Source organism: Acomys russatus, chromosome 24 (genome assembly GCF_903995435.1).
Source record: "Acomys russatus chromosome 24, mAcoRus1.1, whole genome shotgun sequence".
NCBI classification, from domain to species: domain Eukaryota; kingdom Metazoa; phylum Chordata; class Mammalia; order Rodentia; family Muridae; genus Acomys; species Acomys russatus.
This window is the reverse complement of record NC_067160.1, coordinates 52,303,326-52,317,043: the sequence shown is the minus strand read 5'-3', so window position 1 is coordinate 52,317,043 and position 13,718 is coordinate 52,303,326. Positions and strand designations below refer to the sequence as shown.

The 13,718-nt window shown below is 47.1% G+C and overlaps 1 protein-coding gene across 15 annotated transcripts in view; it reads right to left on the bottom strand.

Moving 5' to 3' along the window:
• The window catches only part of Fnbp1 (formin binding protein 1), a 118,946-nt gene that overhangs the window by 29,538 nt on the left and 75,690 nt on the right, over nucleotides 1-13,718 (bottom strand). For all 15 annotated transcript variants that reach the window (XM_051167064.1, XM_051167062.1, XM_051167067.1 and 12 more), the window contains exon 7: nucleotides 797-925. In XM_051167064.1, coding sequence (XP_051023021.1) covers nucleotides 797-925 — 129 coding nt within the window. The remainder of the gene's footprint in view (nucleotides 1-796; nucleotides 926-13,718) is intronic.

Genomic DNA, 13,718 nt, shown 5'->3' with positions numbered 1-13,718 from the left:
AAAAAAAAAAAAAAAAAATATATATATATATATATATATATATATATATATATATATATATATATATATATATATATAAAATTTCATGTACATTGGTGTTTTGCCTGCATGTATATCTGTGTGAGGGTATTGGATCCCCTAAAACTGGAGTTACAGTTATGAGCAACCATGTGGGTTGCTGGGAATTGAACTGTGGTTCTCTGGAAGAGCAGCCAGTGCTCTTGACCACTGAGCCATCTCTCCAGGCCCGAGCACTAAGCATTTTTTAACTACAAAGCCACTTCTCTCCAGCCTCCCACTGAGAGATTGATGCAGTTTCAGAAAAAAGACCGGGAGAGAGAGGAGATGAGTTCAGCACTTAAGGGCACTGGCTGCTCTTGCGGAGGACCTGGGTTTGATTCCTGCACCTGCACGGTTGCGCGCAATCGTATGCGACTCTAGTTCCAGGGGACCCAAGGCCCTTGTCTGACCTCCAGGGTCACAAGGAATGCACTCAGTGCACAGATATACAACCAAGTAGACCTCTGGCCTACACATGTGTGCATGCAGAGGGCAATGGACAGCTTTGGGGAGCTGTCCTTTCAGTGTGTGTACCCAAGGGATTGAACACATGAACGCACTCACGCACGCAGGCAGACCGGATGCGGTGATGATGCAAACCTGTGATACCAGGACTCAGGAGGCTGAGGCGGGAATGGCTGCCAGCCGAGGAATGAAGTGACATCCAGGCTCCAGTGAGGCCCTGTCACATCAGAAGGATGCTGGCTTCATTATGTGAGCTCTGTGGAGTGCTTACCTGGAAGATGTTGGGGACGTGCGTGTGGTAGTATTCCCACTGCTCCTGGTTGAATCTCTGCAGCGTTGAGGAGTACTCTGCTTTGCTGTCCTCTGCCATTTGGTGACGTAGCTGAGCTTGTTGCCGCGCCTTGGGGCAAAAGTGAGAAAACACTGTGTATACAGAGTAAAGCCTACAGACAAGGCATACCAGGGCTCAAACCATTTCATATATTTTATATTAGCAGATGCACTGAAAAATGATTTCTTAGGCTGGGTGGTGGCAGCACACACCTTTAACCCCACCACTCGGAAGGCAGAGGCAGGTGGAACTCTGTGAATTCAAGGCCAGCCTGGTCTACAGAGTGAGTTCTAAGACAGCCAGGGTTACACAGAGAAACTATTTCCTTAAAAAAAAAAAAAATTAGCCAGGCGTGGTGGTGCACGCCTTTAATCCCAGCACTCGGGAGGCAGAGGCAGGCGGGTCGCTGTGAGTTTGAGGCCAGCCTGGTCTACAAAGTGAGTCCAGGACAGCCAAGGCTACACAGAGAAACCCTGTCTCGAAAAACAAAAAAAATTGTCATGGTGATTCCCGGCTCCCACTCAATAGCCCCTCAGAGGAGACCAGACAAACTGAGTTCTGCCTGGCTTAAGAACCTCACCCGTCTGGATGAGATGCTTCCAGTGTCACTCCAGAGTCAAAACCACACTCCATTGTCAGAAGGGCTCCCTTGTAGCATGGCACGTGAGGTTTTCTCTCATTTTGACTAGGTTCATGGCACCCATGTCATGGCGGATTAAGATTCATGACTGAATGAGGCCATGCTCGGAGGTGAACACAAACACAAAACGCCGCCGACCGTGTCTGCCCACTTCCGGGTGAGGTTGTTTTTTTTCTATAATTTTTTTTTACATATATTTTTACTAATACTTTTTATTTATTCTTTGACAATTTCATACACGTATATAATGTATCTTGGTCATATAAATCCAAATTCTCCTTCCCACTCCCCTGACTTTTAACATTGTTGTGTGTGTGTGTGTGTGTGTGTGTGTGTGTGTGTGTGTGCTGGTGCCCAAAGAGGCCAGAAGAAGGCATCAGATTCCCTGGAGCTGGAACTACAGGCAGTTGTGAGCCATCATGTGGGTACTGGGACTTGAACCTTAATTCTTGAAAAAGCAGTCCAAGTTTGTTAGTTAGTTTGGGGGAGCGGTTCTGGGTGTCAAAGGCATGGGTTGGCTCATGCTAAGGACACCTCTCCAGCCCCCTCAGGTGAGTTTTTTTATTCTCAAAATTTCTCACTGCCGTCTGATCTGGTGACCTTGACCCAAGTCCCACTTCCTCCACACATTTCACTCACGCGGGGCTGGCCAAGGGGATGGGTCCCCGGTGGCTTCCTTTATTTTCTTCCCTATTCATGAAGAAATGTCACCCAGTATTTCCAAGCGTTTCCTTATTTCCTGGGGCTTTTCAGCTCTTTAAGGTGCGGAGTCTTCTCAGCTAACCCAGGTTTTAGCCACCACTTTCTCTCCCTTGGCCGGCAGCCTGTCAACATCGTGGCCATATGCTCTGCCTTCCGACTCTGATGGAGTCCCCCACCGAGTCCGTTAACTGAATCTCTGTGACATTCAACCCTAGCTACCTTCAACACTGTGTCGTCCCCCCCCCATAGCAGACAGCAGTGATCCTGTGAAAATAACAGTGTCCCCTGCCTGCCTCCCATCTGCACTGCTGAGGCAGCCAACACCAGCTCTGCAGCTCCTTGGTTAACGCTGTCATGGACATTTTAAAAAGGGGGTTCCCGTGTAGACTAAAACGAAAATATCTTCTGTGTCATTCAAAGACCTTGCTCAGAGGAAAGTCTCAGAGGGGAGGGAAAGAGAAGGGAAAGGAGGGGAGGGGAGAGGAGGGGAGGGGAGAGGAGGGGAAGGGATCTCACTCTAGACAGAATACTATTGCAATCAGATAAAGTGGTTCCTTGTTTATTTCAGAGAAATGGTCCTAAAACAGAGATGGGATATCTTCTGATGGAATATGTATATGGTAATGTCAAACACACAGACACACAGACACACACACACACACACACACACACACACACACACAAAGAGAGAGAGAGAGAGAGAGAGAGAGAGAGAGAGAGAGAGAGAGAGCGCTTCAGTCTAAATCAACATGGCAACTTAAGTGCTAAGAGCTGTGGTCCCCTTGCACTGTCTGGGCTGTCCAGCACTGTCCCTCAACTCCCCCTGAACCCCTCATAATATTTCATTGACCCAGTCAGACACTCACTTTTATAGCTTTCAGTGCCTAAAGTTTCAGGGTGCCCTACCCCAAGACTAATCATCATGGCTTCTCATCTCTTGTAAACTTGTGTAAAAATAGCCCACGGTGAGTCGGGCATGCTGACACACACATTTAATCCCAGCAGTTGGGAGGCAGATGCAGTAAAATCTCTGTGAGTTTGAGGCCAGCCCGGTCTATATAGCGAGTTCCAGGGCAGCCAAGGCTACACAGGGAGACCCTGTCTCAAAAATGTAAAACCTAAAACTAAAAAAACTAAAAAAACTAAAAAAAAAAAAAAAGAAAGAAAGAAAGAAAGAAAGAAAGAAAAAGCTGTGGCTATTTATCTCTGAGCCCAAGTTTCCCCTACCACCCCCACCACTGTACTTTTTTAAAGTTCCTATTCTAGGAACGCCTTACGTGCAGCACCGCTGTAGGACAAAGACACACACACAGGTGTTCTGGGGCTTGGGGGGTGTGTGTGTCAGGGTTTCAGAATGCAAAGATGGCCCACACTGCCCAAGGATGTAAATCTTGGACACATCTGAATGAGACTCAGGTTATCTTGTTGCTGTCCGCAAGATTAAATCTGCCCTTCACAGATCTGTTGAGAAACCCCGGGGAATCTCCCCAAACAAATCCAAAAGGGCCCAAGGCATGGCTTCACTTTTTTTTCTCTCTCTCTCTCTTTTCAAGACAAGGTTTCTCTGTGTAACCCTGGCTGTCCTGGGCACGCTTTGTAGACCAGGCTGGCCTCGAACTCACAGTCATCTACCTGCCTCTGCCTCCCAAGTACTGGGATTAAAGGCATGCGCCACCACCACCCAGCCTGATTTCACGTCTTCCTCCTCCTCCTCTTCTTCTTCTTTTGTTTTTTGAGACAGGGTTTCTCTGTGTAGCCTTGACTATCCTGGACTCACTTTGTAGCTCACTTGGGAGGCAGAGGCAGGCAGATCGCTGTGAGTTCAAGGCCAGTCTGATTTCACTTCTTAACACAGTCCCCACCTGGCTCCTGCATGGAGGTGAAGCCTTTGGCTTAAAATTAAAAGGTCAGAGGGTCACTGTTAACAGGAAAGTGTGTTACATACAGCCCAGCGCTCTAATATTAAGGATAAAAGGGCCATCTTCCTTTTTGTCAGCTCATCGCATAGTCTTCAAAGAGAGTGACCTGGTTATTTCAATGTGATTTTCCTTCCTTAGGGTTCGGAACATGAAGGAGAAAACGGCAGCATGGCCTCCGTCCCCACCATCACTAAGCAGGAATGCAGGGTGCACTAAGATGTCTCTCTGGGACACGTTAGATCTGTTCACCTCTACCAGCCTTTGCTCCTCCTCTTTCTTCATGGCTGGATGGCTTTTGAGATCCTAACATGGCTACACAAGGTCTCGATCTTTTTGTTGTTTTTATTTTTCAAACTGGTTTTCTCTGTGTAGCCGTGGCTGCCCTGGAACGTGTTCTAAACCAGGCTGGCCTTGAACTCAGAGATACGCTTGCCTCTCTCTCTGCCTCACAAGTGCTGGGATTAAAGGCAGGCATGAGCTGCCACCCTTCAGCTCTTGAAAAATAAATCTTGTGTGGACATCCTAATTGCTGAGCTTCTCACAGACCACCGGCCATGCTCTCTGCTCAGGGTCTCCCTATGTAGCCCTGACTAGCCTGGGACTCACGATGTAGAGCAAGCTGGCCTTAAATTCATAGAGAGCTGCTTGCCTCTGCCTCCTTAATGCTGGAATTAGAGGCAGGGTTTCTCTGTGTAGCCCCGGCTGTCCTAGAACTCGCTCTATAGGCAAAGCTGGCCTCCTGAGTGCTGGGATAAAAGATGGGCTTCACCACACCAGGCCAAGCATGAACTATATAACTCAGCTGAGCTCACATCTTTTGGGAAGCTATTTTTTTTTTTCCCTTTCCCATTGTCAAACAAGTAAGTACAAGGCTGTAGCAACTGCTCATTAGCTAAGAGCATTTGCTACTCCTGCAGAGGACCTAAGTTCCTGGCATCTGTCATGGTACCTCACAACTCTCCCTAACTGGATTCCACATGGGAGATCCAGTGCGTTCTTCTGGCATCCATGGCTTATACACACGCAGGCAAAACACTCATACGCGGAAAATGAAAATAAACAAATCTTTTTTAAAAATTATAAAAATCCAGCCGGGAGGTGGCAGAGGTGGGCGGATCTTTGAGTTCGAGGCCAGGCTGGTTTACAGAGCAAGTTCTAGGACAGCTAGTGCTACACAGAGAAACCCTGTCTCCAAAAATACCACCATCACCACCAACAAAAAAGCCAAAGAGCAAAGCAAACCAAAAAACAACAACAAAACTCAAACAAACAAACATTATAAAAACCCTATCTTTTATTACCAAACGTTTGGGGGTTGGGGAAAGTGATGACGACCATCTTAGGGATCCTAGTGCTTGCGGGGACAGTGGCTTCTCAGCTTATTCCCCGGGAACTCTAGGGCTGCGTTTTTACATGGGAAGAGGAGGAGGCTCAAGCTGCCCTTCATTCCCCACCTCCATGAGGGCACCATGGTGCAGCCACAGGGGCAGCTCACAGTCTGCAATGCCTGGCAGCCGGCCCTGGCCCTGGCATATGGGCCTGATGTCCCTGCAGGGGAGGTGCTGGGAGAATCCAGCAGGGCGCAGGGCTGTGGCCCCTCCTCAAACTCTTTAAGCCAAGAGAAAGGTAAAGTCAGGAATTTAACAGTCTGGGCTGGTTAGTGTTCCTCCAACCTGCATTCTTTTCCTTGGAAAGACCAAAAAATCTGTTTGCTGAAAATAATTTAAGTTTACCTGTTTTTTTCCCCCCTTATCTGTTTTGATTTGGTTGAGACAGGTCCTAACATTGTAGCTTAAACTGGCCTGGAACACCCTATGTAGTAGCCCAGACTGCTTTCAAATTCACAGCAATCCTCCAGCCTCAGTCTCCTGAGCTGCTCGCTGGGATTACTGACAAGAACCACCATGTCCAACATCAAATTTAGAGTTTGTGTAGTGTAGGTTTGTGTGTGTGTGTGTGTGTGTGTGTGGTTTGTTGTTGTTGTTTGGTTGGTTTTTTGTTTTTGGTGTTTTGAGACAGGATTTCTCTGGCTGTGACTATCCTAGAACTCACTCTGTAGACCAGGCTGGCCTTGAACTCAGAGATTTTGAATTTAGAAGGCCTGCCTCTGCCTTCCAAGTGCTGGGACAAAAGGTGTGCGCCATCAACCCCAGCTTAGTTTGTGTAGTTTATAAATATTCCTGCCCATCCCACCTGCTGAGAGCCTGACTGTCCATGTAGCCAGGAAAGAGAACAGGACATACAGGCCAGATATTAATAATGTAATAGGCTATTAATAACATTGCACACTATTACCTGTTTTCTAGGCACTTTCACATCAAAAGGTACAAACCCACAGAGGATCCCAGGATACTGTACTCAATAACACGAGACTTCTCTAGGCTGGCCAGCAAGCAACTTTACATCTGTGAACACAGCGCCGGAAGCCATTTCAGTGATATGATGGCTTATTTACATGGCTTTCTTTTCGAGGCCGGCTCCTTGTGTAGCTGTGGGTGACCTTAAAGGTCAGGCCCTGCCTGACTCCACCTTCCACAGGCTGAGATCGCTACCGGCTTGTACAGCCAGCACTGTTCTGTGCAACTCAGAGCCATGCTGGCTGCTGGGCAAGTCCTGTAAGGGCTTGGCTGCCCAGCAAGAGGTACCCTACAAGCTAGACATAATAAAATGGAACACCCCTATAATCCAAACATTTGGGAGGCTGAGATTGAGACTCTGCCGCAACAAACAAACAAGCAAGCAAGCAAGCAAGCAAACAAAACAGACAAAAGGAAAAGAGCTGACTAGTGCATTGGCCTTGTTCAACAGCTAGTAATTTGAACCGATAATTGGAAACTAGGGCTGGAATGTGGCTCAATGCTTGCTTAGCATGCACAAGCATTAGGCTCAGTCTCCACACCAGTAAATAAATAGATAAATGGAACTCAGTGCCCAGTATTTTGGTTGCTCACTGTTGATGAATAGATGTTCAACCTGGTTTAAAAAAAAAAATAATAATGTAGGCCAGAATTGGTGGCACACACCTTTAATCCTAGCACCCAGGAAGCAGAAACAAGAGTGTCTCTGTGTTTGGGGCTAGCCTGGACTACATAGTGAGTTCCAGGCCAGCCAGGGATACCCAGTGAGACCTTGTCTCAAAATAACAACAATAATGATGAAAAGGATATTATTGTTTTTGTTTTTCCCTAGATAGGGTTTTTCTGTGTAGCCTTGGTTGGTTTGGACTCTCTTTGTAGACCAGGCTGGCCTTGAACTCACAGAGATCCACCTGCCTCTGCCTCCTGAGTACTGGGATTAAAGGCATGTGCCACCACACCCAGCAAAAAGAATATTTTTATTTATTTATTATTATGTATACAGTGCTTTGCCTGCATGTACATCTGCATGCCAGAAGAGGGCATCAGATCACATTATAGATGGCTGTGAGCTGCCATGTGGATGCTGGGAATTGAACCCAGGTCCTCTGGAAGAGCAGCTAGTGCTCTTAACCACTGAGCCATCTCTCCAATCCTGATGAAAAGAATATTTAATGAAAAGAAATGAAAGCTTTATATAATGTTTTAAATGCTTCAGAATTGTATATTTTTAGGTTTAGTTTTAAGTGTGTGTGTGTGTGTGTGTGTGTGAGAGAGAGAGAGAGAGAGAGAGAGAGAAAGAGAGAGAGAGGAGAGAACACGCAAGTGAGTGCAGGTGCTGTGGAGGCCAGAAGAGGGTGTCAGATGTCCTGGAGTTGGAGTTACAGATGGTTGTGAGCTTCCTGATGTGAGTGCCAGGAAATGAACTCGGTTCCCCTGCAAGAGCAGGAAGCGATCCTAACTGCTGAGCCGACCTCTCCAGCCAATGCATCCTCAACTGGGGATTGAACCTACTACCTCACTTATGTTGGTTGAAAGCTGTACCACAGGAGGGCGTGCGCCACCACGCCTTTAATCCCAGCACTCGGGAGGCAGCGGCAGAGGCAGAGGCAGAGGCAGACAGGTCTCTGTGAGTTCAAGGCCAGCCTGGTCTACAAAGTGAGCCTAGGACAGCCAGAGCTACACAGAGACTCTCTGGGCTGGGGTGGGGTGGAAGCTATACCTCAGAGCATAAAATAATATTAATAGCCTAATTGTATTATTAAGGGATACCTTCTTTTGTCTCAACTATGAGTAAATGGTGTAAATTCTAGCACTGAATGATGGAAAAGACGGGAGAGGCAAGCACTATGGGCTCTGTGAAGCTCACAGAGGGGAAGGTGCAGGGGGGGGGGGGGGGGGGGGGGGGGGGGGGATGGAAAGGGGGCAGTGGGAAGAAGATGAAGCCAGTCTTTGTCCTGCCTTGTCGTGGTGTAAGTGGCATGGTTGGGCTTTTCCAGCAAAGGGTTGCATCTAAAATACATTTTCAACTTCAAAACTAAGAGTGCATTTGACAATTTCTATTCAGAGTGCTTGGGAGTGCTGTTGGAAACTTCTGGGCCAAGGGCTTGCCAAAACAATGCAGTCTGTCTGGGATAAATTATAAGGGCAGTGAAAATACAAAACAGAAAAACTTCAAAATAAGTTAACCAAAGAAATATGCCTGAAGTATTCCAGCAATTTCCTGAAGTTTTTTTCCCCCCTAAGTCTTACAGTGTTCCAGCCCCAGGGTTGCGGGTTACTCTGGTGCACAGTCATTGAAATAGAAGAAGAAAAGGGGGAAAAAAAAAAAAAAAGAAAAGAAAACCAAACAGAAAGACAGCAAATGAGACCAGGATCTCCATCCGGAGGCCATTCACTTGCTAAACAGGGCTATAAAAGGCTTTCTGTTGCCCTGTACCCCAGTTACCCAAAGTAGAATTCAAAATATCTGTTAACTCTTGGGGAAAGCAGGGGTGTGAGGCATGTGGACTTGTCCTTCTCACCCAGAGAAAAGACTGTAGAAACAGCCCTGGCCTTAGCTCACACACTCTCAGTTGATGAGTCACCGTCCCTAGGACATGACAGTGGCCTCCTGGTTTCTACTATGGGGTGCCTGAAGTTGCTGTCTCACTATGTAGCCCTAGCTAGCCTGGGACTCTCCATGCAGACTAGGCTGGCCTTGAACCCAGAGACCAACGGACTACCTCTGCCTCCTGAGTGCTGGGATGATAGGCGTGCATCACAACACCAATCCAGGATGAAATGATTTTATTTCCTCTCTTCCTTCTCTTAGCAAGCAGCTCCACCCAGGGCGCACAAAAGCTCTGACACCCACGGCCATGGGCACCCTGGCTAAAGGGAAGGTCTAGGGCACAGCCAGTCTGTACCACCAGAGTTCACATAAGACTGCATCTGCTCCTGAGGGTCACTGTAAAATCTTAAATGGCTTGTAAACGCAGCTTTGGAAAAGAAACACTCCAAAGGAGGCCCAAACACAGTCCTGTTCCCCACGGGAGCAACAACACTGTGTTTTCATTCTTTCCTTTTCAGTGTGTGGACATGTAAATGTGTATGTGCACACATGTGTACGTGTACGTGTGTGTGTGTGTAGGGCAGAGGTTGGTGTTGATTGCGCTCTACTTTCCTTCCCTTCCTTCCTCTCCCTCCATCCTCCCTCCTCCTCTTTCTTTCTTGAGAGTCTGTCACTAGCCCTAAACACACCGGATTAGGCTAACAGCTCGCCTGTGCTACCATTATAAATACAGCTTTTTTTTTTTCTTTAAACAAACAAACAAAAAAAGGGGGGTAAGTTTATAGGATTGAACCTTGGTCCTGAACTTTCCTGGTGGCAGCTGTGGGCCTTTATTGTCCAAGTCACAATCATCTAATGAAGAATCATCCCTGTGGCCAGGCAGGAGCGGGGCCATTGTCGGGCGAGGGCAGGGCACACCTTTAATCACAGCTCTCCGGAGGCATAGGCCGGTGCATGGAAGGACACATGCCCTTTATTCACTAAGCCTAAGCCGTCTCTCTGGCCCCACTGTGTTTCTTATCTCTGTATGTGAACTTCTGTGTAACTTTCATTTATTCTATTAGTTCATTTATTAAGTTTTAAATTTTTTCTACAGCTACTTTTTCTATTTCTATACGTTTCACTGGAGTCTTCTTCAGACCGTCCCTTATAACATATTATTAATGTGACTTCTGTTGCTTTTGGTTTTCATTTTTTGCTTTTTTCATCTTCTTGTTAATTTCTTTCAGACATTCCTACAGTCCAGATTCTGTGGTAACTATTCTCTGTGGTATTGGGTCTCATGGTGGCCTATTCCCCTGGTGGTAATCTTTTTTGAATGAATATCTTTTTAAAAAAAGATTTACTTATTTATTATTTGTACAGTATTCTGCCAGCATGTGTGCCGGCACACCAGAAGAGGGCACCAGGTCTCACTGTAGATGGCTGTGAGCCACCATGTGGTTGCTGGGAATTGAACTCAGGACCTTTGGAAGAGCAGTCAGTACTCTTAACCTCTGAGCCATCTCTCCAGCCCTTGGATGAATATCTTTAGTGACTGCTCTTCTGGAGAAGCAGGACTGTGGAAATGCCATCCTAGCAAGGGTGTGTATTGCTTCTGCCAGTCAACTTTTATGCTAATTTGTGGGCTTGGGCATTCTTTTGCAGAGTTTTTTTATTGATGATTTTATGGATATATGTGTGAGTGTACACGTATGCAGCAAGTGTGTTGTGTGCCTGAGGAGACTTGGAAGGAGCTTTGGATCCTCAGGAACTGGACATAAAGGCAGCTGTGACCTCTAAAAGAGCAGTAAGCGCTCCTAAACATTGAACCATCACAGGCTTGGCATTCTTTGTTGGTGTTGTTGGTTCTGTTTTGGTTTTTGGAGACAGGGTTTCTCTGCGTAACTTTGGCTGTCCTGGACTCGCTTTGTAGACCAGGCTGGCCTCAAACTTACAGAGATCGGCCAGCCTGTGCCTCCTGAGTGCTGGGATTAAGGGCATGTGCCGTCATACATGGCTTGTTTTTTTTTTGTTTTGTTTTGTTTTTTTGAGACAGGGTATCTCTCTGTAGCCCTGGCTCCCCTGGAACTAGCTTGGTAGACCAGACTGGCCTCAAATTCACAGAGATTCACCTGCCTCTGCCTCTGAGTGCTGGGATCAAAGGTGAGTACCACCACACCTGACAATTTTTGAGGCTTTAATGCCTGAAGTTTCCTTGCATTTATAAAACATATAAAGGCTCAAGGATCTCTAAGCTGAGGAAATTAAAAACAAACAAACAATGAGTTTTGAACTATCATAACCACGTCACAGAACATCAAAGACAAACATGAGGTCTTAGCTGCTGGAGAACAAAGCCAGCTCTTTTCAAAGTAATGCAGTTAAGTAGATGACAAGTTCCTGACAAAGTATGAGATAACTGACAAGCTACAACATGCTGAGAGGAAGTAAAAAAAATAAAATAAAATAAAAAGTTAACCTAGAATTTAATACCTAGCTAAACTACCACAACGATGAAATAAAGACATGGGATCGGGGGAGCCACTCAAACTCCTAGTAGGAAAACAAAGCAAAACAATGTGTCATTCATGAAGAAAGACATTTAATTCAGAAAGGAGTGTGAAAAGTAATATCTGGAGGCCCACACATATCAGCATTAGCACATGGCTACGGCTATGTGAGAAGGTGGTGAGTCATAGCTGTTCCTTTACACGGGACCTAGGCTGGTTCACACCTCCATGTACTGGGTCTTCACACTGAGGCCCTGTTCTGATTCCTGCTTTTTGCCTTTAGTCAGCCTACCCATCTACCCATTTCTGCTTCACTCATATCAAGAGTTGTGGAGTTTAATCAGTACAGTGCAGTGGCAGAGCCACAGAGTCACCTGGCAAGAGCCCTGACAATGAAGTACAGAAACACACGTGATACCTACAGTGCCCATGGAGGTTACTAGCCGTCCGCCATCTAACATGTTCTCAGCCCTGCTCTTTCCATTTGTATGGCTGTGGATTCTGGGTAAGGCTGAGACCAACGCATTTTCAGTGCATGCTTTCTGTGAAGGGGGCCTCATAGCACCTCAGAGGTCACAATCACCCTGCATCTGGTTTCTGAGATGCTTCAATGTCCTCCATCCTCTCTTGCAAGGTGACACTCACAGTGAGCCTTCCACAGGCCAGGAGTTCTCCACAGCCCAGCTGCTCTCCCTCTGCGCCGCCTTTTCACCTCCTCCCATCCTTCCTGTTCAAGCCACAATTCTCTCTTCAGGCCTATTCCTACACAAGCGACAACCTGTGTGTCTCTGGGTGTGTCACAGTGCACACGTGGAGGTCAGAAGACAACCTGTGGGGGGTTAGTTCTCTTTTTCTGCCACGTGGGTCCCTGAGACTGAGCTCAGGTCATCAGATTTGGTGGCAAATGCATTTACCCACTGACCCATCTACCACACCGCTGTGTCAGGCCTGGTGTTCAAGGTCAATCTTGACTATAACCCTGATTGGATTGAGACACACCCACGAGGCTACTGGGGCATCTCTAGCTGAGTCTGTGAGGGCTTGTCCACAGAGGGTGAGCTGAAGGCTCTGACACAGTCAACAGATTGACCCTTCCATAGGCTCAGCTCTGACACAGTCAATGGACTGATCCTTCCATAGGCTCAGCCTTTTAGCAGGCTCCTAGGAAAAGGTGGGCTGTGTAAGGTGAGGCCTGGCTAGAGGAAGCAGCTCACTGGACATGTGTCTCTGCAGTCACTCTTGTCCTGCCCTCTGTCTCTCAGTTTTCTGTCTTCTTTGATGTGAACCGCTCGCTTCCACCTAGGTTACCCTGCTAGGACAGAGAGAAACTTCCAGAACCAAGAGCAGCTTGGTTTCTGCCAGGCATTTGGTCACAGCGATGATAAAACTAACAGGCCATTTGATTCCCGTGGAATGTTTGCTATTCCACGTCCAACCGCCTCCCGTTCTGTGTATCTCCTATCTTAACTGGAGCCCTCATGAAAGCGACTATTATGATCCAACTGGAGCTACACGTTCCTCGCCCACCAGGTCTCTACTGAAGGCCCAGTCGCTGGAATACTTTTTGAGGCCACATCTTTCCTCTGATTAGCAGTTCATCAGAGCCATTCATGATGGCCATGTGCCTGTGACCCCGGCATTTGCTAGGCTGAAGCAACGAGGGCTGTGAGCTTGAGGTCAGCCTGGGCTACTTAGCCAAGCGGTCTCCCAAATAAATAAATAACAGGCCTGGCGAAATGGCTCAGTGGGTAAAATGCTTGCATGCTTCATGACCTGGGTTTGATCTGCAAAATCCATAATGAAGAGGACTGACCCCCAAATTTTGACCTCTGACCTCCATATGAGAACCATGGCACACACATCCTGGTGCACAAAAGTGTGCATACCCCCCAAACACACAACAATAGCCCTCTAGCAGAACTGAGGAGTGGGAGCCTTAAGTAGCCCAAGGTGGTCTTAAGAGAAAAGACAAACTTGGTGGTGGTGGTGCAGGTCTTTAATGCTAGCACTTGGAAAGTAGAGACAGGCGGATCACTGTGAGTTCGAGGCCAGCCTGGTCTACACAGTGAGTCCAGGACAGCCAAAGCTACACAGAGAAACCCTGTCTGGAGAGGAAAAAAAAAAGATAATGACTCTAATGTGGTCCTGTAGGCTGCAGGACAGAGCTAGGTCGCTGAGACCTGAGGTGTATATTCATATTG